This window comes from Hoplias malabaricus, chromosome 9 (genome assembly GCF_029633855.1).
Source record: "Hoplias malabaricus isolate fHopMal1 chromosome 9, fHopMal1.hap1, whole genome shotgun sequence".
Classification (NCBI taxonomy): Eukaryota; Metazoa; Chordata; class Actinopteri; order Characiformes; family Erythrinidae; genus Hoplias; species Hoplias malabaricus.
Window position 1 is genome coordinate 34,306,156 of NC_089808.1, and position 25,714 is coordinate 34,331,869.

General features: G+C 41.1%; 1 protein-coding gene across 1 annotated transcript in view; it reads left to right on the forward strand.

The window, feature by feature from the left end:
* The window catches only part of myom1b (myomesin 1b), a 44,649-nt gene extending 19,229 nt beyond the window's left edge, over window positions 1-25,420 (forward strand). Inside the window, exons 12-40 of the mRNA XM_066680928.1 lie at window positions 151-347; window positions 589-642; window positions 1,836-1,960; window positions 2,108-2,291; window positions 2,400-2,574; window positions 2,675-2,796; window positions 4,538-4,555; window positions 6,318-6,514; window positions 7,305-7,431; window positions 7,795-7,979; window positions 8,145-8,259; window positions 8,489-8,645; window positions 10,201-10,307; window positions 10,483-10,527; window positions 11,187-11,323; window positions 11,510-11,654; window positions 11,750-11,809; window positions 11,888-11,955; window positions 12,176-12,289; window positions 14,725-14,812; window positions 14,931-14,969; window positions 16,406-16,511; window positions 16,631-16,794; window positions 16,889-16,925; window positions 17,510-17,532; window positions 17,650-17,705; window positions 18,514-18,729; window positions 23,725-24,007; window positions 24,991-25,420. Coding sequence (XP_066537025.1) covers window positions 151-347; window positions 589-642; window positions 1,836-1,960; window positions 2,108-2,291; window positions 2,400-2,574; window positions 2,675-2,796; window positions 4,538-4,555; window positions 6,318-6,514; window positions 7,305-7,431; window positions 7,795-7,979; window positions 8,145-8,259; window positions 8,489-8,645; window positions 10,201-10,307; window positions 10,483-10,527; window positions 11,187-11,323; window positions 11,510-11,654; window positions 11,750-11,809; window positions 11,888-11,955; window positions 12,176-12,289; window positions 14,725-14,812; window positions 14,931-14,969; window positions 16,406-16,511; window positions 16,631-16,794; window positions 16,889-16,925; window positions 17,510-17,532; window positions 17,650-17,705; window positions 18,514-18,729; window positions 23,725-24,007; window positions 24,991-25,163 — 3,517 coding nt within the window. The 3' untranslated portion in view covers window positions 25,164-25,420. The remainder of the gene's footprint in view (window positions 1-150; window positions 348-588; window positions 643-1,835; window positions 1,961-2,107; window positions 2,292-2,399; window positions 2,575-2,674; window positions 2,797-4,537; window positions 4,556-6,317; window positions 6,515-7,304; window positions 7,432-7,794; window positions 7,980-8,144; window positions 8,260-8,488; window positions 8,646-10,200; window positions 10,308-10,482; window positions 10,528-11,186; window positions 11,324-11,509; window positions 11,655-11,749; window positions 11,810-11,887; window positions 11,956-12,175; window positions 12,290-14,724; window positions 14,813-14,930; window positions 14,970-16,405; window positions 16,512-16,630; window positions 16,795-16,888; window positions 16,926-17,509; window positions 17,533-17,649; window positions 17,706-18,513; window positions 18,730-23,724; window positions 24,008-24,990) is intronic.
* The last annotated feature ends 294 nt before the right edge of the window (window positions 25,421-25,714 follow it).

Sequence of the window (25,714 nt, forward strand, 5' to 3'; positions counted from 1 at the left end):
CACTTCACTTAACTTCTCTCTCACTCTCTCCCTTATCTCCCCTGGCAACTACCACCCCCCTTGTTCCTTTCTCTTGTTCTCTCTCTTTCCCTGTCTCTCTCTGTCTCTCTCTCTCTATATATATATATATATCTATATGTCTGTGTCTAGGTGTGAAGTTGGTACCACACACTGGTATCAGTGTAATGACGCTCCAGTAAAGTTTGCGCGTTTCCCTGTCACTGGTCTGGTGGAAGGCCGCAGCTATGTTTTCCGCGTGCGTGCGGTAAATAAGTGTGGCATGAGTCATCCTTCTCGAGTGTCTGAACCAGCCTTGGCCATGGACCCTGCTGACCGCGCTCGCAAAGGTGTGAATATGTGACCACGAATGACATTAATAAAATAAATATCACTTTATTTGTGCATCATTTCTCATACTTTATAGTGCAGTTTGGGCAAATGGAAGAAGTTGTAACAAATTTCAGTAACAGTAATAGAGTAAATCAGTAACAGTTATTGCCACTAGTATAATGAGACAGAGCTGATGAAAAATGTGGAACTTGGAAATTCACTCTGTATTATGTTGTCTATGTCTTCTTCACTTAAAAGGAGCCTCTGCACCCTGGACAGGTCAGATCATCGTGACAGAGGAGGAACCTGTTGGTAAGAGCAGCTTTTCATAGTGTGTAAGATTATTTTACTGTCAGTGGCACGTTACAGTATTTGCGATGCCTACATGTACAGGGTAGATTTGTTAGAGAAGAACAACAACAGACGAGTATTGCCGTGTAAATATAACACACTGTGTTCTTTTTCTAATATACATTTTATGGACAAAATTATTGGGACACACCTAATCATTGAATTCAAGCGTTTGATTCAGCCATAGTGCCGAAAGTGTATAAATTCAAGCAGCTAGTCTGCAGTCTGCCTTTACAAACATTTGTGAGAAAATGGGTCGTTCTAAAGAGCTCTAAAGAGTCGCAGTCACACAGCTCCAGGGACCTGGAGGTTGTGGGTTCGATTCCCGCTCCGGGTGACTGTCTGTGAGGAGTTTGGTGTGTTCTCCCTGTGTCTGCGTGGGTTTCCTCCGGGTGCTCCGGTTTCCTCCCACAGTCCAAAAACACACATTGGTAGGTGGATTGGTGACTCAAAAGTGACCGTAGATGTGAGTGAATGTGTGAGTGTGTGTGTGTGTGTTGCCCTGTGAAGGACTGGCGCCCCCTCCAGGGTGTATTCCTGCATTGCGCCCAATGATTCCAGGTAGGCTCTGGACCCACCGAGACCCTGAAATGGATAAGCGGTTACAGATAATGGATGGATGGAGTGTTTAGGAACCACAGCAAACTCAGGCACCAAGTAACTATAAAATTAAAGAGCTTCACTGGCCAACACAGAGCCTTGACCTCAAAACCTCTAAAAATGCTGGATATTTGGGCAAATATTCCCACAGACACACTCGTAAAACTTGGAATACCACAAGTGGTAGATGTTATAGCTGTAGCATATACACACCTGCTCATAGGACATTTATTCTGAAATTAAGGAAATCAATTGGGTGTTTGTCTCTCCTTTGCTACCGTAACCTCTAACCTTGTCCATAGATTTCACACTAAATATGGGTCAGTCTGAGTATAGGGGGGGGACTCTACACTGCTCTAACTGCATTTGCTCCAGGGCATCCCATCTCATTTTATGCTTTTCTTTGGAGATTATAGGTCTTATATGCAATAATATTGAATATGCCCACAGTGGGTAGAAGTAGTAGTTGAATTCATTATTAAGATGTGTGTTATGAGGTCTGGTGACGAAATCAGTTTGACACATGATCAAATAAATGACTTTGGCTTTTCTAGAGGGCGTGGTTCCTGGCAAACCTAGTGACCTAATGGTTGCAGAGGCAACCAGAAACTACGTGGTGCTGAGCTGGAAGCCCCCAGGCGAGAAGGGATCTGAGGGGGTCATGTACTATGTTGAGAAGGTCAGAAATAGTTGTTGCTGTTCATATTAGGCATTCATTTTGGGGACCAGTGGCATGTTAGGCCCCTCCATGTTCCTCCTTTTTTCCTTGATATCTGATCAGCACCATGTTTGTAGTAATTGAATGTGTATTGTGTGTATATTACAGTGTGTGTCTGGCACAGACAGCTGGCAGCGTGTGAACACAGATATTCCAGTGAAGTCTCCGCGCTTTGCACTATTTGACTTGGCTGAGGGGAAATCCTACTGTTTCCGTGTCCGGTGCTGTAACTCTGCTGGTGTTGGTGAACCTTCAGAACCCACTGAGGCCACAGTAGTGGGAGATAAACTGGGTGAACACAGCAATGAATACACTCTGTATTTCTGGTTTATTTCTTATCTATATTTAATGGCTCAAATACAAAATACATTCTAACAGTTTAACTTCCCTCACTCTCCAGATATCCCCTCGGCCCCAGGCCGTGTTGTGCCCACCCGTAACACAGATACCTCTGTGGTTGTGTCCTGGGAGGCATCACGTGATGCTAAAGAACTGGTAGGCTACTATATTGAAACAAGTCTTGCTGGGAGGAATGTTTGGGAGCCTTGCAACAACAAACCTGTTAAAGCCACCAGGTACGTTAATGTGATACACACAAAACACACGCAAAATAAACAAAAAGGGTTTGTGATGAGACACATTGGGTTTTTTTCTTTTCTTTCCCCTTGGGTACAGGTTTGTATGTCATGGATTAACAACAGGTGAGAAGTATGTTTTCCGAGTAAGAGCTGTTAACGCTGCTGGAATCAGTGGATTCTCTCAAGAGTCTGAAGCCATTGAAGTTAAAGCTGCTATTGGTGAGTCAGTGCTCTTAGAAGTGTGGCAGAAACATGTAAATTTGTCATAATAAATAAACATAACACTGAAGGTTTAGTTTTTCCAGAATATTCAAACTATGTAATAAAATGTAGCAAGAACAATATTATGACAAACCTTTTTTAGGTTGCTGTCTCATGTTTGCTTCATCTCTGTTTTGCTCATTGAGAACATGTTTTCAGCTCCGTACGCCATTAGCATTTCGATTCCTTCCTTTTTCCACACCATTGTTGCACTATTTAACGTTCCACATTTGTCTGCTGCACTGCAGTAAGGATGAGGCTGCACCCACATTACCCTGCAGTTTCGCCTGTGTCCTTTCCAGAAGGTGGGGTCAGGACTTGTAGGCTTCCTCTAGTTTGGGTCACAAGTGATCCAACGTAGTGGTGACTACAAAACCAGCTCACCCGCACTCTCACGCTCCTCTAGCCTTATCCCTCCACTCCTCAGTATCTCCAACCTTCACTCATTACCTCACTTCATGCATTTCATGCAGACCTACTTTTAGCCCTAATGCTCTTCTAAGCTAAACCACTCACCTTGGTGACTGATGAGGCTTTGTGGGGTTACCTTATGAAAAACAGATGGCAAACAGGCCTGTGATGTTTTCTCTGAAACCAGCTGCCTAAGTCTTGGTCAGTTGCAATAAAGTGGTCAGTGGCTATGGCTATGTCTGTTTGGTTTTAGGGCACTGTTCTGTTAAGTGGCAGCTTTTCATTGACTCTTAACTTTGGAGAAACCCTGGCAACTGCGGGTTTTAAGGAATAGAATGTCTTGCCCAGTCAGGTGCGCTGCTTTTCTCTTAGTCTACATCATTTTTACTTACGTTTTTGTAGTTTCAACAGCTGTGAATTGGAAGTCAGCTTCAGCCTAGGCTCACTTTGTCAGAGTGGTGCTTTTTGTCATGTACAATAGCACAGAACCACCTACTATTGCAGGAAAAGAAAATTCACAACCACTAGCTTAAGCATCACTCAAGCAGTTATCGTTGCTTTGTTATGCAGCTGGTGAACGCTGACGAAATGATGATGAGAAAGTATCTTAGCACAGCAGTACTGAGGGAGTAGGGGTCCATTTCGTCCACAATATGTAATAATAGTTACAATAGCAGCTGGCTCATTGTGGTTCAGTTTGTCATGTGTCATCAATGAACCTTTAGGACCACTTTGGCAGTCTGTGGTTTTTGAAGGAAATCATCGGGTCTTTTTGCCGACCCTGTCTTCTTTTTTCATCAAGGTCGATGCAAAGCGGCACTACAGGCCATGTGTCATTCTCACATGCATGAATGCATTTCTTTGCATGTCTTTTTTTCATTTTCTCTATCACCTCTCTTCTCAGTTCACCTTACTCAATCTCTTTTCTTCACTTTCTCTGTTTTCTCTCTCTTTTGGCATGCCTCTTTTCAGATGTCTCTGTCCAGCCATCTTGTCTTCATTTTTCTCTTGCTGTCAGATGAAGACTTCATGCAGTTTTCCCTCGTAGATGAACTAATCCCTCTTTGCCATAATTTAATAGTAGTTTGAACATGCATGATCCTGCTGAAAACTGAAAGCATATCATAAAGACTAAATGAAAAAAATTAATGTTAATTTTGACTGTGTGTGTAAAAGTAATATAGTGTGTAGAGATGTATGTAGAGTAATGTTTTGTAGCTTAATGTGTGTGACATCTACTGAGTTATTCTTCTGTTTTTCTCTTGCTGTTCCCTGCTAACTCCTGTAGGGGGCGGTATTCCTCATGGTGTGTTTCTGGAGTCATGGGGTAACACTGTTGGACTAACCCAACACAGTCGATACGGGGAGGGAAGGCATGCGCCCCCTCGTCCCCTTGCTACCACGCCGCTAACTCCTGTAGCTAATGTTAGCAAGGGGGCCAAGGGAGGGACCAATAGCTCAGTTCTTCAAGGGCCTCCGAGTGCACTGAGTAAAGGCAGAGGGGGTAAGAGAGGCAGTGTAACTTGGGCACCTGACACCAGCTATGAACATGTCACTGAGTCCGGCACTGGTTCAAACACCAAAATGCACAATGAACCTAGTTCTGCGCAAGTGGCGGAGCAGGTCACTGACTCCTCCACTGAAAAAATGCAGGAATCCAACATAGAACCAACTACAGAGGTGCCAGAGAAATGTAAGTGCTCTGTAGACTCTTCTCTGGAGCGAGGGACAGAGCCAGAAAAAGCAAAAGGCCACAGAGGCTCAGGTGAGGATGTGAAGTTCGAGCCACATATGTTTCCAACTCTCTGGAGCTCTCCTCATCCTCATACTTTTTCCGAGCTGGACTGATGTTTTTCCTTTGCTGTTTATAAAAGCTTAAAACATTATATATTTATTTTTATCTTGTTCATGTGTGTGCGTCTAGTTCTAGTTCTAGTTCAATGGCTACTGCATTCACTCACCAAGTTAGAAATATAGCATTTGTCAGGGTATAATACACTGTTTACAGGTAAGTCTTCTTATTTGCCCTGTTTTCACTAAAATTCCTGTTAATAATAACTCACCAACACGTACACTGTTTCTATTGCCATCTGTACACCACCCCATGCAGCTGGTGCTCCACTGACCACACTCCCCATCACATAATGAGTCCACTAAGAGTTACACAAGATCCCAGTATTGAAGTACAGTATGAGACCTAGCTAAACTGTTTCAGCCATTGCCTTCTACATAGAGGTATTACATTTATATTGATCAAACATACATTATATCTTTTAATTTTGTACATAGAAAAATGTACAAACAGCAGCACGGTAGTATCGACATCCCACAGCTCCAGGGTCAGGGGTTTTGGGCTCAAACCCTATCCCAGGGCACTCTCCATGAGGAGTTTGTGTTCTCTCTGTGTCTGTGTGGGTTTCTTCAGTGGACTGGCCATGCAAAGATGTTCACAGGTGTGAGTCTGTAATATCGTGTGATGGACCGGAGCCCTGTTCTGGGTGTGTTCCTGCCTTACGTTCATTCATTTCGGGTAGACTCTGGATCCACTGTGACCCTGAGCAGTGTGAAGTTGTTACAGAAAAGGAATGAATGAATGAAACATTAACAAAAGCTATGTATCCATAAGAATAAATATGTTTAAAGATGTTTAGTTTTTTGCAAATCAGAGAAGACTTAATTATTCTCTATTATTTCCCGATGCAAAGCTTAATTCTTAATTTTTTTGATGACACATAACGCATGAATATCATTAGTAAAAAAGCAGTCCTATATTATAAAGCTACTTAAGTGCACTTTTACTGTAGGTGTAGTGTTCTTTGGGTCATATGTGCAGCTCTTCTAAACTGACGAGTTGAATTATTTCCATATTAACTGTATTGAAACCTGAATTATAGCAGCATAACTTATAACAGCGACATTAGCCTTAAGATGTGAAGATATTCACAAAGATGTTCTGATCATAATAAAGTAGACTTTACCCTGTTTGTTGTGCACACTGAAACAATTTTTTTTCTTGCTATATAAATAAAACTCTCTCAGATGCTAACTGTATTCCTCTGCTATCCCAGCCTCTCCTGCCCCGCCCTATGGCATCACTGTGCTGGAGAGTGTGCGTGACTCTATGGTGCTTGGCTGGAAGCAGCCTACCTTCATTGGTGGTGCTGATATCACTGGCTACTTTGTGGATTACCGTGAGGTCATCGGTGGTGTTCCTGGAAAATGGCATGAGGCGAACATCAAGTCAGTCAGTGAGCGAGCGTACAGGGTGAGTTCCATAGTACACTAGCCTTGTTTTTACCCAATTTCAAAACTACATAAGTTACTCGTTATGTTGAAAGGTTTGTAAATACTTCTTAGAGTAAGTAGATTCAGCTTCCTTAAGGTGCAGCCATTGTGGACACAGATGTACTTATAGCTTGCACATTCTCCGTAGAACGCCTGAATTAAACTTCTGTGGAGAAGACAGACATGAGCCTAAGGCTACCATGCTCAGTGTCTAGTGTTGGCTAGGGTTAGGGTACAAAGCCCCTATAGAGCTGTGCTCACAGAATGCCTCATAACTTTAAAAATGACTAATACATACACTATACATGCACCAAACTTGTATAATAATAACATTTAGGAATTCTAATCTTGGGTGGCATTGTGGCACAGCAGGTAGTGTCACTGTCTAACAGCTCAAGGGTCCTTGGGTTGTGGGTTGTGGGTTTGTGTCCTGCCTCAGGTCACTGTCTGTGAGAAGTTTGGTGAGTTCTCCTTGTGTCCGCGTGGGTTTCCTCTGGGTGCTCTGGTTTCTTCCCACGCTCCCAAATCACACGTTTGTAGGTGGACTGGTGACTTAAGTGTCCATATGTGTGAGTGAATATGTGAGTGTGTGGACATTAATGTAATGAGGACTATAATAAGACAGAACCCACAACCTCAGGGACCTGGAGCTGTGTGACTGCGGCACTACCTGCCGTGCCACCCCAGGATGAAGTGGTTATAGAAAATAAATCAATGAATGAAAATTAATTTAGAATCTAATCAACTCCTCCTTGTTTCTTACTCTGCAGGTTTCAGATCTGAAAGAGAACATGCTGTATCAGTTTCAGGTCCGTGCTGCAAACATGGCTGGGGTGGGCATCCCATCCCTGCCCAGCAAAACCTTTAAATGTGAAGAGTGGACCATTGCTGTGCCAGGTATGTGTATGTGGGTCAGTGTGTGTATGAGAGAAGCATCTGTAGTTAACCTTTAAACACATACCTAGAATCACTAGTGAGCCATGACCTGGTCTCTTTATTCACTTCTCAAAATGTCAGAGATATGAAGGATTTGCCGACTGATGGTCTTTATTTGATGAGATGTGCTGTGTGCTGTGTTTGGGAACTGTTCTACTGCTGTAAAGCATATGTCACTAAGAACACAGAGACTTCAACCATAGCACTGTTTAAACTAAACACAAAGACAGAGCACCTTAAGAGTATCATGGCAGTGTATATCAGTTCCCATTAGTCATAAGTGCCCTTGTGGTATTTACAGATGGTTTATTCTTTTTATCACAGGACCCCCACATGACCTCATTTTGCAGGAGGTCCGTAAGGACTCATTGGCGTTGCTGTGGAAACCACCAGTGTACCAGGGTCGTGACAAGGTCAATGGCTATTATGTTGACATCAAAGAGGCTGAGGCAGATTTTGAGCAATGGAGAGGTGTCAATGAGAAAGCCACAAGCAAGACATACATGAAGGTGTGTGTGTGTGTGTGTGTGTTTGTGTAAAATAAGTCTGAGTTGAACAAAAGTGAATTAATTGTTCACTAGTGTGCTACAGTGTTGGTGAGGTATTGTGCTTGTGTGTTTAAGACATATTGTACATATAAGAAAATGCTAACTGGTTAATCTTTCTGGTTCCAGATTAAAGATCTGAAAGAAGGTGTGGCCTATGTTTTCCGCATCCGGGCTCAGAACAAGGCAGGAGTTGGCAAAGCTTCAGAGGAAACAGAGTCAGTGCTGGCTGAGACTAAACCAGGTAAAAGCAGTTATCTAAAGTGACATTTGTCTGGTTACATGTTTTATATCTATACATATACATTACAAAAGCAGTTTGTGGCCTCTAAACCAGCGATAAAGTATTTATGCAATCTCACATGACAAACTGGAGACTACATCAAACCTGACCAAAGCAGAGACAAATGAAAATCTGAGGGAAAGGACAAAAATCAATTTCTAAACCAAATAAAGTCTGTTCTCTTGCTCAGGCACTAAGGAGCTGGTTTTGGAAGTTGATGATGATGGGGTGATTTCACTGAACTTTGAGTGTGACAGCCTCACTGCTGACTCCAATTTCATCTGGTCCAAGAACTATGAGGAGCTTACAGACTCTACACGTCTCACTGTGGAAACCAAGGGCAACAAGTAGGTATTTGAGTGAACTGCAAAAAACATATGCAGATTTTCTTTTTATTGTTTTCAGAGTTTAATCACATAAATATCAAATACCACCTTCCTTGAAACACCAGACATGTACACATATAGACATATAACCACATTTCAGTGAGCTTTTACGTAAATGAATAGATGAATTTAAAAGAAAAATCATTCATTCATTCATTATCTGTAAGCGCTTATCCAGTTCAGGGTCATGGTGGGTCCAGAGCCTACCTGGAATCATTGGGGGAACACACCACACTCCTCACAGACAGTCACCCGGAGGAAACCCACGCAGACACAGGGAGAACACACCACACTCCTCACAGACAGTCACCTGGAGGAAACCCACGCAGACACAGGGAGAACACACCAACTTCTCACAGACAGTCACCTGGAGGAAACCCACGCAGACACAGGGAAAACACACCACACTCCTCACAGACAGTCACCCGGAGGAAACCCACGCAGACACAGGGAGAACACACCAACTTCTCACAGACAGTCACCCGGAGGAAACCCACGCAGACACAGGGAGAACACACCAACTCCTCACAGACAGTCACCCTGGAGGAAACCCACGCAGACACAGGGAGAACACACCAACTCCTCACAGACAGTCACCTGGAGGAAACCCACGCAGACACAGGGAAAACACACCACACACCTCACAGACAGTCACCCGGAGGAAACCCACGCAAACACAGAGAGAACTTACCACACTCCTCACAGACAGTCACCTGGAGGAAACCCACGCAGACACAGAGAGAACACACCACACTCCTCACAGACAGTCACCTGGAGCGGGAATCGAACCCACAACCTCCAGGTCCCTGGAGCTGTGTGACTGCGACACTACCTGCTGCAGCACCGTGCCGCCCAAAGAAAAATCTATTATTTAAAATTTAAAAAATAATAAATTAACTAAAAAATAATAGAAAAAATATTAGAAAAAATAAGTACATTACTATATATAAAGCTTCCAACTAATATAACACTTGACAACAGATCCATTGAGTGTGTATCTAATCTTTTCCAGTTTGAAATGGTATCTTTCAATTTAAGCAAATCAGTCTCCTACCAAGAAGTGAACAAAAGGACAATGTACTTACTTGTGCCTAATGGGGCCACACCAAACAATGCAATAAATGGCGATGGAGCCACTCTCTGTCCAAATATTGAAGAAAAAAAGGCAGTCCTTTTTTGACACATAACATAACTTTGCATTGAATTGAAGTTAAGTTAATTTACTTAAACTTAAACAACAAACAGCCTGTAAATTCTTATTAAAATATCTGTCACTGGTAGGGGTATGAAGTGATATTACTGTTTTATCACTTAGCAATTTGTAATTAAATCTCCACATTATGGAGTTCTAAAACTAGATTGATGTTCTGTCTTTTAATTTGTATTCCTCTGGCTTTAAACTTCTAAAAATAAAATAGCAAAACCAGACACCGTTTGTATATTTTACATATTGGCTTTGGGATTAGGGGAGTTTATAGTTTAGCTTCAGTGTTGTAATCTTTCTTCCCTTCTCCAGGTCCAAAGCTACCTTTACGGCTCCTTCTGAGGATGACCTGGGCATCTACTCCTGTGTTGTCACACATACTGATGGAGTCTCCGCTAGCTACACCCTGACAGAAGAAGGTAAATTTACCTGCATGTTAATGTACTCTGGGCCCGGGTTTCAGCTTCTAGTCCTGAGAAGATGTTTAGAATTTGTTTAACCTTCTTTTCAAATGAAATCCTTGGCAAGGCCTGAATTCAGAGAGTTTGAACGTAGCTGAACTAGAGCTGATCATGCTTCATTTTTCTTTGACAGGCCTGAAGGACCTGCTGAAGATCAGCCATGACCACAAATTTCCTAGTGAGTAATTGAGTGAATGTGCTGTAAAAAATTTATACATTTCTTCTAAAATGAATCGTATTAGTTAGTAGTTGGACTGCTTTAGCTGAAGTAAGAATAGCCTCTACTCTTCTGGAAAGAATTACACTAGGTGTTGGAATATATCTGTGAACCTTCAGCCACCAGATCATTGTCTGTGTCAGATACTGATATTGGATTATTAGGGTTGTGTAATATACCCCTCTCAAACTCCATCACTGCATAGAATACTGTTCCACTCCTTCACAGACCAGTGCTCGGGGGGCCTTTTTAGCCCTCTGCTCTACCCCTAGCTTTGAACATGGTGATTTAATGCTTATGTGCAGCTGACCCAGAACATCCCATTTTATTTCATGCTTTACATCAGGGATAATAATACATTATATACATGTGTACACAGAGATAGCCATAAATAAAATAATTCGCTATTCTTTTCACGTAAGATTGCATGCATCAGTAAGACGCTGTTACATGTTTTCTGTTATGCTCATTGTCTTTAGGTGTGAGTTTGTTCATTGCCATGAGTGGGTTAAATGTAGAGGTCACGTTTCATTGTATGACTGTACAATGATCATAAAGCATGTCACTTAACCTGTCCCCTCACTCTGATTTCTCTGCTTTGTTTACCTTTTTCTCTTTAGTTATTCCCCTGAAGTCAGAACTAGCTGCTGAGTTGTTGGAGAAGGGTAGGGTTCGGTTCTGGCTACAAGCTGAGAAGATATCACCTAATGGCAAAGTTGACTACGTCTTCAATGACAACATAATCAATCAGGGAGAGGTGAACACAACACACCAACACAGATAAATGCCTGTATTTGACTAAAGTCACAGTGATATTTAATGAAAGAGAATGAGAAAACTTAGTGAGCAATATGTTTATGGATATGTTAAGAACATATTTTATTGCTAAGCATTCTACAGAAGCATTTTTAAGAAGGGTTGTCTCTCTTTTATGTTTTTTCAGAAATATAAGATGAACTTTGATAAAAACACAGGCATCATTGAGATGTTCATGGAGTCACTAGGAAAAGAAGATGAAGGAACTTACACTTTCCAGCTCCAGGATGGCAAAGCCACCAACCAGTCCAGCCTGGTGCTGATAGGAGATGGTACACACTCTGTGAAACTGTTCTCTTCAGTATTTTTAACAGACAATATATGCATTTAATTGTGTCTCTAATTATTACTTCTCACTGTGTTACAGTTTTCAAGCAGCTGCAGAAAGAATCAGAGTTTCAGAGGAAAGAATTTCACAGGAAACAAGGTAAGAGTTTGTGTGTGTGTGTGTGTGTGTGTGTGGGTGGGTGTATGTGTTTTAATCGCTGATGTGTATCCTCCATAGGTCCTCATTTTGTGGAGTATCTCAGTTATGAGGTCACTCCTGAGTGTGTTGTGAGACTGAAGTGTAAGGTGAGTTTTATCCCTCGTTCTCCGCCACCTCTCAACCCATAATTAGCCAGTGTTGCTGTTCGTTAGCTAAAGTACATAGCAGAATCTCTCCTCCAAGCGTGTTGAGTATGTTGCCATTATGTAAGCAGCTCAGAAAAACTTGTCCATCAATAAAAATGTGTATGTTTTGGGTGGAACGTGTTAATTGATTGTATATATTTGTGCTTCTCTGTGTCTTTAGGTTGGTAACATAAAGAAGGACACAGTGGCACTGTGGTATAAGGACGGAAGGGAGATTAAGGCCAATGAGAAACTGGACTTCTCTGAGGGAGTGCTGACCCTGGAAATCGCTCAGGTGAGAGAGGGTCTCACCGTTAATAGAATTAATTAAGGATATAGAATCTAAACTGAAAACATGGAAGTGAATTTAATTTATTTAAATGTGTACATAATTTCTACATCAAAATCATTTTTACCAAGAGTAAGTAAAATGAAAGACTACTTGCTGTTTACCTGTGGTCTTATTGGTGGAGGTGTCCACACAGATGCAGCTTTTCCCACTTATATAGTTTGTCCTTAATTCAATGGGGGGAATGCGTAGGTCCTTTTTAACTAGTTGAATCTCAATGATCGTTCTCTCTTTCTTTGTGATAAACTAAAACCAAATCAGTGTTTTCACTCTTCTTACACTGGTTTTCTTTTAACCTTTAGAGCCCCCCTCTCTTTAGATCAGAATATTTTAATCCTTTGCCTCCAAACTCCAGTGGAGTTTATTTGAAACATTGTAATTGATGCAAAACTGCAAATACTAACTGAACAAATCACCATTATAGTGGAATTATAATACGATAGGCATGATGTACCTCATTCATTTTCCTTGCAAACCCTCACATTGGGAACCACTGCTCACCATTGGCTCAAAACATGTATTTTAATAATAGGCTATTTTAAAAGGTGCAATTGACCCATGGTAGATTTGTCTCTTCTTAGTTTAAGTAAAATGACTTACACTTAAGTAAAATGACAGTTCTGTCCATCAAATCCCATGACACTCTGACCAACCAAAGTACTGCAGTCAATGCCCTCACTCTAAAACAAGTAGAAGCTCGGTGTTATGGTGCAGTCTCAGTTGATGCAATCATAAAATGTGCATTCATTCAGTACTTGCACTCATGTTTATTAGTCTACAGTACTTAATTCTACTCATAGTCATAAGTCATAACCCGAAAATGTCAATTTACATCTTAGTATTTTTTTTTATTACATTAAAGTATTGTCTTTAACGTACAGCTCAAAATGATTATTTTTTAAACAAGTTGCTGGAATTATTTCCTAAATCACATAAATGTTTGACCAAAGGAATGTGATATATTTACTAGATAAAGTTACAATAAAACATCCTAAAATAGGTTGATCAGTTTGTTAATGCAGAAGCCCCCTATGATTCAATTTGTCAAATTTAATGGAATTTCTCCATAGTTTTAACAAACTACATGAGATATAGTTCATACCCAATTAGGATATGTTTTTATTATTGCCACTGGTAACAGTGAAGTTTCTGTTTTGTTTTTTAATACTCTTGAACTTCGCATTGTACACCAGTGATGTGCAGTGAGGTCAAGGGTGGGTGGGGACTGGACTGACAGAGCCAAGTTTGCACCTATATGAACCCCAAAGGGATTAATAAAACTGCACGTCCCTGCTGCACACAGCTATATTTTTTTAGCTTTTAAAAAAAGTATTATATGAAACATTAGTAATATAGTATGAAAGAGTGTCTGTTGTGTTTGTGTTGCAGGAAAGTCTTAAATGTGTTCATAAATATATATTTGATCCACAGCAAAACCGCACAGCAGGCAACGATGACACAATCTGGAAGAAGCACATCAATGTCTGGATCAATAGACGATAATCAGACTGAGTCACTTTGCCTGAGAATGTTCCATCTTGCTCGCTCACCGACACTCTCTTTCTCGCTTTCTTGATTGTATCAAATGACTATCATTTGATTCTACTGCACATGTTCTGCAGTCCAGATCTGTCAGAGGTGGGTAGAGCAGCCTAAATCAAATTCAGGATTATATATATATATATATACACCAAGCAAGTCTGTACCTGTGTAGCGGTAGTGCTCACGTTAGAACAACTGAGCTGAGCAATCCCGGAGCATACACATTTCATGTATCCCGCTCTGCTAGAATCAGACTGTACCATTCAGTACAAAGAGAGAGGGGTGAAATGACAATATGATCAATTATTCGAGAGAAATGTTATAGCAAATCGCAACCATTTTGTTTAATATGCTTATTTTAAAAGCCTACACAAGGCAATACTCTTTACATAATATTATCAGCCGTTAAAGGGGCCCCCACATAAAGGTGCCAGGCCTAACCCCCCCCACCCTGATGGTGCCCCAGGTAAAAGTAAATTTATTTATACTCAGGAAACTGTACCAGTATGTTCCTGAGGTACATGTACTTAAATAAATGTAATTAGTTTCTACCCACCTCTGCTTTTTGTGTTTTATTATTATACAATTCTGTCACGTTGAGTGATTCTTTTTCTTCGTTTCTTCAGTGAAATCTTTCCTCTTCATTCAGTTTGTATACTGTGTCTTGCACTAATTTTCCCTCTTATTGCTTTGTGCTCTTTTGCTTTTTGTCTCCAGAGTGTCCTGCAGCATCTCACGCAGGGAGAAAAGCCTGGCTTTTCCGATTTGTGTTTATCTGTTAGATTAAACCTCACAATCTCTTTGTGGATTGTAACCTTGTGTTTGTGTGTGTTTGGTAGATCTCTAAAAAGGACTCGGGTGTGTATGAGGTGATTGTGAAGGATGACAGAGGAACAGATAAATCCACACTCAAACTGACTGACCAAGGTGATTCACTGTTGTCCATTTCTTTCTCTCTCTCTCTCTCTCTCTCTCTCTCTCTGTCATCTTTCTTATATAAAGAGTGTTAAAGTAACCAGCACATTTCTCTCCTTCACACTTGTAGGATTCAAGGACCTGATGAACCAAGTCTTCAGTGTTATTGGTGAGGCAGTGTGATCCTTCGGAATGGAGTGCTGTGTTGTATTTTGGTGGTGCTGGTGTTTGTAATTTTTGTATTTTAATAATCTTGGCTTAAGTACTAGATGAGTTATTTCTTGAAAAGGCAGTCATACTTTCTTGAGTCATTATTACACTGAAATAACAATTCTTCTTCTTAATAAGGCATCTTAAATCACATCACGTAATCAGAATTTAACTAGTGTGCAGTGCTGACAATCCCGACCCACTGTGTACAGAACAAGAATGAATATGAATATGATACAGATTTGCCTAATGGTGTGTGGTGTATAAAATGTACATAGCAAAATACAGGGTGGGCCATTTATCTGGATACACCTTAATAAAATGGAAATGGTTGGTGATATTAACTTCCTGTTTGTGGCACATTAGTATATGGGAGGGGGGAGCCTTTCAGGATGGGTGGTGACCATGGTGGCCATTTTGAAGTCGGCCATTTTGGATCCAGCATTTGTTTTTTCAATGGGAAGAGTGTCATGTGACACATCAAACTTATTGGGAATTTCACAAGAAAAACAATGGTGTGAAAAAAAATTGGTTTTAACATAACTTTATTCCTTCATGAGTTATTTACAAGTTTCTGACCACTTATAAAATGTGTTCAAAGTGCGGCCCATTGTGTTGGATTGTCAGTGCAACCCTCTTCTCCCACTCTCCACACACTGATAGTAACACTGCAGGAGAAATGCTAGCACAGGCTTCCAGTATCCGTAGTTGCAGGTGCTGCACATCTTGATGGTATGGTGTGGTATATGGGGTACAAAGACAGTGAGGCCATTCCTCATCAATGGAAACATCAAGGCCACTGGATATGTGAAATTGCTACATGATGATGTGTTTCCCTCTTTATGCGCTGAAGCTGGCACGTTCCCTGAGTTTTTCCAGCAAGATGGTGCACCACCACATTATGGGTGTCAGGTCCGAGCGTTCCTAGATGAACAGTTTCCTGGAAAGTGGATTGGTCGTCGTGGGCCAGTTGAATGGTCCCCAAGGTCTCCCGATCTGACCCCCTTAGACTTTTATCTTTGGGGTCATCTGAAGGCAATTGTCTATGCTGTGAAGATATTAGATGTGCAGCAGCTGAAACTCAAAAAAACTCAAAATGGCCGCCATGGTCACCACCGATCTTGAAAAGTTTCCCCCCTCCCATATACTAATGTGCCACAAACAGAAAGTTAATATCACCAACCATTCCCATTTTATTAAGGTGCATCCATATAAATGGCCCACCCTGTATATTACAATTTCCCTTTGACAAATTTTGCTTCTAGTAAGTAAATAATAATTTTGTATATAATAAATCTAAAATTACATTAAAACATTTTAAAAAATGATTTTATTAATTCTCTAAAAACAGTCTTAGCGTGAAGTACACTCCTGATAATGTGTGTTTATGAACAGCAAACTCTTCCACTCAACTGAAGATTCAGAGCACAGAGCAGGGCATCCGCCTCTACACCTTCGTGAACTACTACAACGATGAACTACACGTCACCTGGCACCACAAGTGAGTGTGTGTGTGTGTGTGTGTGTTATGAAGGAGAACGTCTGAAGAGTATGTGTTTTCTGAAGGCGCTGGCTGATGTAGCGCAGCTGTAGAGTTAAAACATGCTCTGTGTGATTCAGGGATGCTGCTATAGCGTTTACTGATCGTATTACCAGTGGAGTGGTGGGAGAGCAGCTGTGGCTCCAGATCTCTGAGCCCACTGAGAAAGACAAGGGCAAATACGCGATTGAGTTCTTCGATGGGAAAGGAGGATTGAGGAGAACAGCAGAGCTGTCCGGACAAGGTAACAAACACACACACACACTTCTTTTGAAAAACTGGCAAAAAGCAGTACTGAAATGTGGCTACACCTCTCTTCTGTTCTGTTTCGTTTTCAGCATATGATGATGCCTTTGCAGAATTCCAGAGACTTAAGTAAGTCCCATAATGTAGTGATGCGAGTAGTTCCTGTGCATTTACAGTATACTGTAGGCCAAAAGTTTGTGGACCATGGTCATCCAACATTCCTTCTGGAATGAAGCGTATAAAATTGCTGCAGTAACAATGTCTACTCTCTAAAAGTCTCTATATTTGATAACCGAACATTTCTGTGGGGAATCGAGCATTAGTGAGGTCAGGTACTGATGCTAGATGATTAGTTCTGGATATCAGTCACCACTCCAGCTCATCTCAAGGTATTGAATGGAGCTCCATCTCTCCACAGCCCAATGCTATGGTGCTTCATACGCCTAGTGCTTTACATTTATCCTAAGCTCATTTCCATCTGCTCTGGGGTGTCTCATTTTATTTCAAATTAATTATTACAAAACACAATATACAATATATAAGAACTTATAAGAAGTCTTATATTGCCCAACTCCTGAGCTTTATATCGTTAAAATTTTGATTGTATATAAGATTCCAAATGTCTAAAATTATAATGTACATGTGGATGATGAAACATTTGGTGTTCTACCCATTTAATTTACTTCACACCTTGTTTTCTTTCACTCTTTCAGAGCTGCAGCCATTGCTGAAAGAAGTGAGTATGCATAGTAGATGTATGATGCATATACAACCACAGAATGAACACACACACACACACACAATGCTACACCAAAGTTGGAGCTCATTTTATCCTGTTTCTCTGCTTCTTCAGATCGTGCTCGTGTGGCAGGAGGTCTGCCTGATGTGGTCACCATCCAGGAGGGCAAGGTACCAGCTCTCTCTCTCTCTCTCTCTCTCTTTATCTCTCTCTCATATATATATATATATATATATGATCTCAGGCTTTATTAATCTCATATCACTACAAAACATAAACTATCCCATTTATCAGTCCAGTGTTTCACTAGGAATATGATTATTTTGGTCCAAATAAGGCCGATTACAACATAATGCACTTTTATGCAATACTACACAAGAGGCAGGGCTACTCTGCATTATTGCCAATGCCTGTGGCCACAGACACTCTGGTACTTGGGTAATGAGCAGTTGCAAAGCTTCTGATTAGAGTTTTCCATCCCACCTCATGTAGGATAGTAGTTACATTTGGCCACTTTCAGTGGTGCATCAGTTATAGCACATAGCTATGAGAATTTAACTGCCGCATCATTTAAGGTGGAATAAGAAATTCTGTTCAAAATGTGGCAAATATAAAACTTTGTTCTGCAATTGTTTTGCTGTGTGGAGCAGGTGGGGTTTAAGTGGGTATTAAATCTGTAGAAAATATGTGCTTGGGTATTGTACATTTTGATCTTACACACATCACTTTCTGTGATGGGTCTGGAAGAAACATTTTTCCAAAAAAGTGACATTCACCTACTGCTTCTGAGTCTCCAGGGTTCACTACAGAAGGGCACCACTAACACAGGCCGTTTACAATCACCATTTAGGTCTATATTAACCTTGTTATTTTTTGTCAATTATTTTCTCTTTCAAATGTAATTGAAAGAACCATTTTGACCGGAAAATATTTGGCGTGTCTCTTAAATTTTTAACTGTCTTCCTCCCTCTGTTCCAGTCTCTGAACCTGACGTGTAATATCTGGGGTGACCCAGTGCCGGAGGTCACCTGGCTGAAGAACGAGAGGGAGATGGTGTCAAACGATCACTACATCCTCAAGTTTGCCTCTGGCAAGTTCGCCAGCTTCACCATCACCAAGGTCAACACCAGCGACTCGGGCAAATACAGCATCCTGGTGAAGAACAAGTACGGCACAGAGAGTGGAGACTTCACCGTAAGTGTCTTCCTCCCTGATGATGAGCCCGGCAAGAAAAAGTAAAACACAACCACCACGTCTTGGGATTGTGATTTAAAAAAATAATAATAATAAATCAAAAAAGTAAATATGTACAAAGATCAAAACGAGCCAATACCAGTTGTATTACCTTTCAAAAGAACTAGATAAATGTAGTGTTGGGAATTATTAAAACTGGAATATTCTACTGAGCATGCCCAACAAATGACCCATTAATATAGGAGCTCACTTTGGAGAAACAAGGTACAGAATGGGGCTAAAATGAATTAGATAATCCGATCTTTGGTCAGACCACAGCCATATTACAAATGAACCATTAGTACATTATGTACTTTGCTATATTTGTGGGGAGAGCTTATTGAATGTAATATACCAGTGAAATAGTTTGCAGTCACTTTGCCAGCCACTATTTTGTTTCAAAGCCAGGTAATTAGTGTGTTACACCAAAAAGATATGGACTCTGTCTGTGTCCTTTTGAAGACAACAAACCCTTCAATATTTCTCTCAGAATTAGCCGTAATACCTTTAACGGTGTTTGTTAAACTGTATAACTGGAGCAGCACTGTAGTTACAGTAGTTTATTCTGTCATGTTGTTTGTGTGTTGTTTTACTGGGGAAAAATGGCAGCACTGATTTGTGCATGTAATCTTTAAAGCCTGAATCTGAAGGGATAATTGGTGCTCTGAGTATTTGGATTCACTTTGCTGTTTATAGTCAGGAATGTCTGCAAATGATGCTTTATGGTGTGTTGTCTGGTTGATAAAGGGTGACGTCACATCCTCACGTTTCAGTAGTCACTACATCACTCTCTGCACCTCCTTTACGTATGAAACAGCACCACTTCCCTGATACTTCACAGACTTTATGACACCATTTTTCACTGCATTAACTCTTCTGTCACTGTGATGACATCACTGTCCTGTTTCAAATAAACGGAGCACAAACTCCCTCACTCCCTCTCTGTGTGATTTCAGTGTCTCATTCTTGCTCTGCCTCCTCTCTCTTTTCCTCTCCTCCTTCACTCCACCTACCTCACTCTCATCCCTTCTTCCTCGCAGTCCTGCACCTGATGTGGATGACCCTCTCACGGACACCAGAGTGCCCCCTCCCCACCCACACACACAGACACACAGACATGAAAACACACAGAGTTAGTAATTTGGTAAAGGCTAATAGCTCTTTCCACATCGTCAGAGATGACACTCAATAACAATTATGTGCAAGCTTTTCATTTTTCAGTAGTTGTTTTCTGTGGGGATTATATGTAAATGTATTCCCTTCCATAAGGAAAAACAATGAGTTAAAAGAAGAGTTCTTAAAATTGAAATAATATAAAAATGAATATAAAAATTAATAGTGGGTTTGATTCCCGCTCCGGGTGACTGTCTGTGAGGAGTTGGTGTGTTCTCCCTGTGTCTGCGTGGGTTTCCTCCGGGTGACTGTCTGTGAGGAGTTGGTGTGTTCTCCCTGTGTCCGCGTGGGTTTCCTCCGGGTGCTCCGGTTTCCTCCCACAGTCCAAAAACACACGTTGGTAGGTGGATTGGCGATTCAAAAGTGTCCGTAGGTGTGTGTGTGTGTGTGTGTGTGAATGAAAGTGTGTGTGTCTGTGTTGCCCTGTGAAAAAACTGGCGCCCCCTCCAGGGTGTATTCCTGCCTTGCACCCAATGATTCCAGGTAGGCTCTGGACCCACTGCGACCCTGAACTGGATAAGCGCTTACAGATAATGAATGAATGAATGAATGAATAATAAATAATAACATATATTGGGAAAATTGAATTCCCAATTGTAGAGCACCAACATATATATATTCTCATATATAAACAGTACTTAACGTTTCATTTTTGAGAGACACAAAAAAAAGTTTTTTGCATCTAGTCTTCCACTGAGTGATTCAACACTGTGGGTCTGAAAGGTAGTGGAGCTGTGTGAAGAAAAAATGTACAAAGAAATCACATCTTCCAAAAAGAACACAAGTTTAACAAAGTCTTAAAAACTTTTGGCTGGAAAATGTTGAAGGTTTTTAATGAAACCACAGATAAAACCACAAAAATATCTAAACAGATGCAAGAGTGGATCTTACCTTTTCACATTCTGCACTTACATTTCTTCTCATGCAACATGTAACATGCTAATGCTAAATAGCGTGGAATAAATCTGGCAACATTCCACAGGGTACTCATGGTGCCATAACAGTTTCTACTCTTATGGAAGGGCTTTACACCATTAACTGGAATATTTCTGTGAGGATTTGATGGCATTCAGCTACACAGTGAGGTCAGGTAGTGATGCTGGATAATCGGTTATGAACCACAAACATCAATCTCACTCATTACGCATTTAAAGTAACTGAATTCGCTAATTATGAGGCATGTATTCTATTTTTTTTTAAACATACAGTGTATAATACAAAATATTACTCAAGAAATATAGGTGACGTTTCTCTCTTAAACAAAGTATTACACTGATTGCTCACCTTCAGACTGTATCAACCCCATGTGTCATGCTCTAAGGTAAGTGTTTGAGATTTAACCCTCACTACATGTCCTGTAAACTAGGAATTTATTTTTGTGCACATGATTAAACATTATATCCCTATAACCAGTTATTTTTAGACAGAACACATTACATACCTCATCATCATCATTTTCTTCTCCGCTTCTCCATTTCAGGGTCGCGGTTTATTTTTTTTTTTCATTCTCTGTAACCGCTTATCCAATTTAGGGTCGCGGGGGGTCCAGAGCCTACCTGGAACCATCGGGCGCAAGGCGGGAATACACCCTGGAGGGGACGCCAGTCCTTCACAGGGCAACACAGACACACACACATTCACTCACACACTCACACCTACGGACACTTTCGAGTCGCCAATCCACCTGCAACGTGTGGATTTTTTTTTGGACACTTTTTTACGGACACTTTCGAGTCGCCAATCCACCTGCAACGTGTGTTTTTTTTTTGGACTGTGGGAGGAAACCGGAGCACCCGGAGGAAACCCACGCGGACACGGGGAGAACACACCAACTCCTCACAGACAGTCACCCGGAGCGGGAATCGAACCCACAACCTCCAGGCCCCTGGAGCTGTGTGACTGCGACACTACCTGCTGCGCCACCGTGCCGCCCCATTACATACCTTTTTAGCATAAAACTTTCACTCAGGGTGAAGAGTGTTTCAATTATTTTTTCCATTCTATTAATAAATTAAATTTATCCGCTATTGAATATTTACTGTAGCTCAAACTTGGAGAACGAGTTACAAAGTCACTGCTCATCTCAGTTTAAAGTGATCCTGACACGAATAGAAGGGATGTGGGAGAAGCGGGGTTTTTTTTGTAATTTAACACATTTTATCACAATATAAAAAATATGAAATCTGAAAAAGCTGTGATGAAAATCAAAGAAGGGTAAAAGCCTTTTGTTTCAGTAAATTCTTCACATCTGCACCCACAGGACGTCACCAATTTCTCTCTAAGCCCTGGTTACACTCGTTTTCCAGTCTTTTCCTCGTTATAGTAAAGGGAGTGGATTTCTTAGCCATAAGTTAGGGTGACCAGACGTCCTCGTTTACCCGGTCATGTCCTGATTTTGTTTTTCTAGAGCTTACATAGAACTTCGAGAAGTTTCGTTCACAAACTAGTCCCGCCCTCCTCTACTCCGATTGGTTCACTTGAGTGAGAAGGGGGCGTGGTGAAGTAGCCTAAAATCTTCTGATTGGACGGTCTGACTGTAGAGCTACCGTTATTGGTCGATAACCTTCTCTGTAAACATTTAATTGGTCAGTCTGCACGTCAGTAGTCCTTGTTTACGTCAGGCAAAGCTCATGTACCCACCCTTATCTCGAGCAGCTATGCCGAAACGTAAATGTAAGTTCTCGGATGAATTAAAAAAGCAATTCCCATGTTTTCCCATATGTAGCAAATAAAGGTTTAAAAGCACACATAGGTTCAGCTAAGCAAACAACAGCAGCGAGGGGTGAGAGCTCATCAAGCCCCCCCCCAGACGTGTCCTCTTTTTCACCATCTCAGATCTGGTCACCCTACATAACGTTGACACCGAGATTCTTCTTCTAAGGCTAATCAGATCACTGCCTTATTTCAGTGATGACTGCTTAAAGAAGGGAAAGAAACTGATGCAGAAGGGGGTCTGATTAACATTAGCATTTACCTTTCCATGTAGCTGTACAAGAGGCCCAAGTCCTGCTGAAGAAAACATTTCCCAAACTAACTTTGCATATTTAAGTGCTGAATTTGACAAGCAATTCCAGCTGCAGTGTTGAACTGATTAAATATCGAGAGCCTCTGTGTCGTCCTGTTCTATCACATTTCTCTTAGGCAGATGATCAACATTTCTGGTTAAATGAATTGGTGTCATTATACTACTTCACTACACTAGAAATCACACTCTTGAAACTAACAACTTCCCTTGTGGTTGAAAGGGTCGTCTATCCAGCCTTGAGTTGAACAACACGCAGTCATAGTGTTATAAACACCTTGGAGCAATTCTCCATCCTCCAAAATGACAATGAGTATTGCCAAATAAACAGGGTTTGTCCAAATATTTAAGGAAATGAAGCACCAGGGCTTGCTCCAATAAATCTGAAGTGTCCCAAAGTGTTGCCTAATTTTAAACAAATGCTTTTTTTTTTTTTTACATTTATTTACAAATAATTAATTTTAAATAAATGTATAGTGGGAGGAACACTCAAGCAGCACTGCTGTGTCTGATCCACTCATACCAGCACAACACACACTCGCATTACACTAGCATGTCAGTGTCACTGCAGCACTGAGAATGATCCTCCACCCAAAACATATCAATTCTGTGGTGGTCCTGAGGGGATGCTGACCATGGAAAACAGGGTGAAAAGGGGCAGACAAAAAGATGATCATAATGTTATGGCTGGACAGAAGATTTTATGAGAAATATATTTCATCATCATCACCTCATTCAGTTTCCTTAATTGTTTTTACCAGTTGAAGGTGACAGAGAACATGGGGGATTTGGGTGTGGTTTCGTACCTGGCAGATGCAGAAGGAAATGTGGTGATTGGACCCACAACTTGTGTTCCTTCTGCATTTCTCTCTAAAACCACAACACCTGAGAAACCAAAACATACAGCCTCCTCCACGTCTGGTACCTCTACTCCAGCAGCTCCCCCTTCACCTTCTACAGCCCCTCTTTCACCCACCTCAACAACCCCACCAGCAGAGGAGAAAGCCCAAAGGAAGGAGAAGAAGAAAGTCACACGGAGGAAAGGTGAGGCTGGATTAATTTCTGAGTTACACATTCAGTAACAGACTGTATGTAGAGTGTGATCTGTAAAATTGACTCCAGCATTATGACTTTAAAGGCCTGAGCCTTCTTTAAATGCAAATTAATGTAAAGACATTCCAAAATCATGTTGGTCCATATATTGTGTGATGTTTACTAAGTGTGAAGTGCAGCTTCTGTATTCCAAAGATGTAAAAAAACAAGAAAATTAGGAAATAGTAATTTAACATCTGAAAACGTTATTTGGTTTGAAATGTTGAATTGGTGTTCTCCTCGTGTACGCGTGGGTTTCCTCCAGGTGCTCCGTTTTCCTCCCACAGTCCAAAAACACACGTTGGTAGGTGAATTGGTGACTCAAAAGTGTCCGTAGGTGTGAGTGAATGTGTGTGTGTTGCCCTGTGAAGGACTGCCGCCCCCTCCAGGGTGTATTCCCACCTTGCGCCCAATGATTCCAGGTAGGCTCTGGACCCACCACAACCCTGAACTGGATAAGCGGTTATAGATAATAAATGAATGAATGAATGTTGAATTGTTCACACTTACTCTAGACACAGACAGTTCATAAGAGTCTGAAGAAGAACCACTCTTTCCTTAAAGATGGAGGACTATGCAGAAGTGCTTTAAGACCTGCTTAATATTAAGTAGAATTAAATTTAAAATCATTTTATTGGCCCCTGTGCTTTGGAACATGCGTTTACACCCTTCCTTGGTTTCTCTTTGCGTTTCTATCTTTTTGGGCTCGGTTGCAATTGGTTCGGATCTCATCCCTGCAAAGAACTTTTACATTTTTTCCAATAAAAAGTTAAAAATGTAGTTGTTAAATGCAAATACTAAAACGTGAACTGAAAGTTACATTCAGTGTGGGGCTTCTTTGTAGTTTTCTGTCCAATTTATATGTTCTGTTTGTGATGCTGAAAATGTAATAATTTGTACATAGTTTAATGACTTACTGTCACTATTTCTACCAGACTCGGTTATTCTGAAATTACCTGGTGTAGAAGTGGAATCAGTAGAGGTCACACCCACAACAACACCTGCTGGCACACCTGGACCAGAAACCACACCCACATATCAAGATCTGACAGACGTAGAGCCAAATCCAGAAGAACCAACAGAAGAACTGGCAGCTGTGGAGGAATGAGAGAGAGAGAGAGAGAGAGAGGGAGATATTTTAACAGTTCAGAGTAATACAGCTTTGTCAGTAATGCCTTTCACAGTAATGTAATAGTGTGACTGAGTGTGATGTGTGTTACTGTGAGTGTGAACTGTACACTATCCCACACTGGTGTGAAACATTAGCAGTTTGCCAGCTTGTAATGATTATAAATGCACAACTAAAACCTATACCCTGTGTTTCAATGACTACATTTTAAGAATTGAATTAACTGAATGAATGCATACCAGACATTTGCACAGATAAAAGAGCAGTGCTCAAGCAATTTTCCTTTAGCAATGGATGAGAAAAGTGCCCTTTCTGTTGAAAAGTGCCCAATTTCTTTTCCTTTAATCATTGATATTTACAAATAAAATTACCCTCTCTGTCATCAATTCCCCCAAAAGTGTTTTGATATCTGACGGGCAATTTATTTGAGTTCTTGTGAACTCCACGGCACGCACAAGCTCCGGCCTTGCCCCTCCGGTTAGCAGCACTCATTCACTGCGGAGCGTCAGGCCAAACCGCTGCTACACATG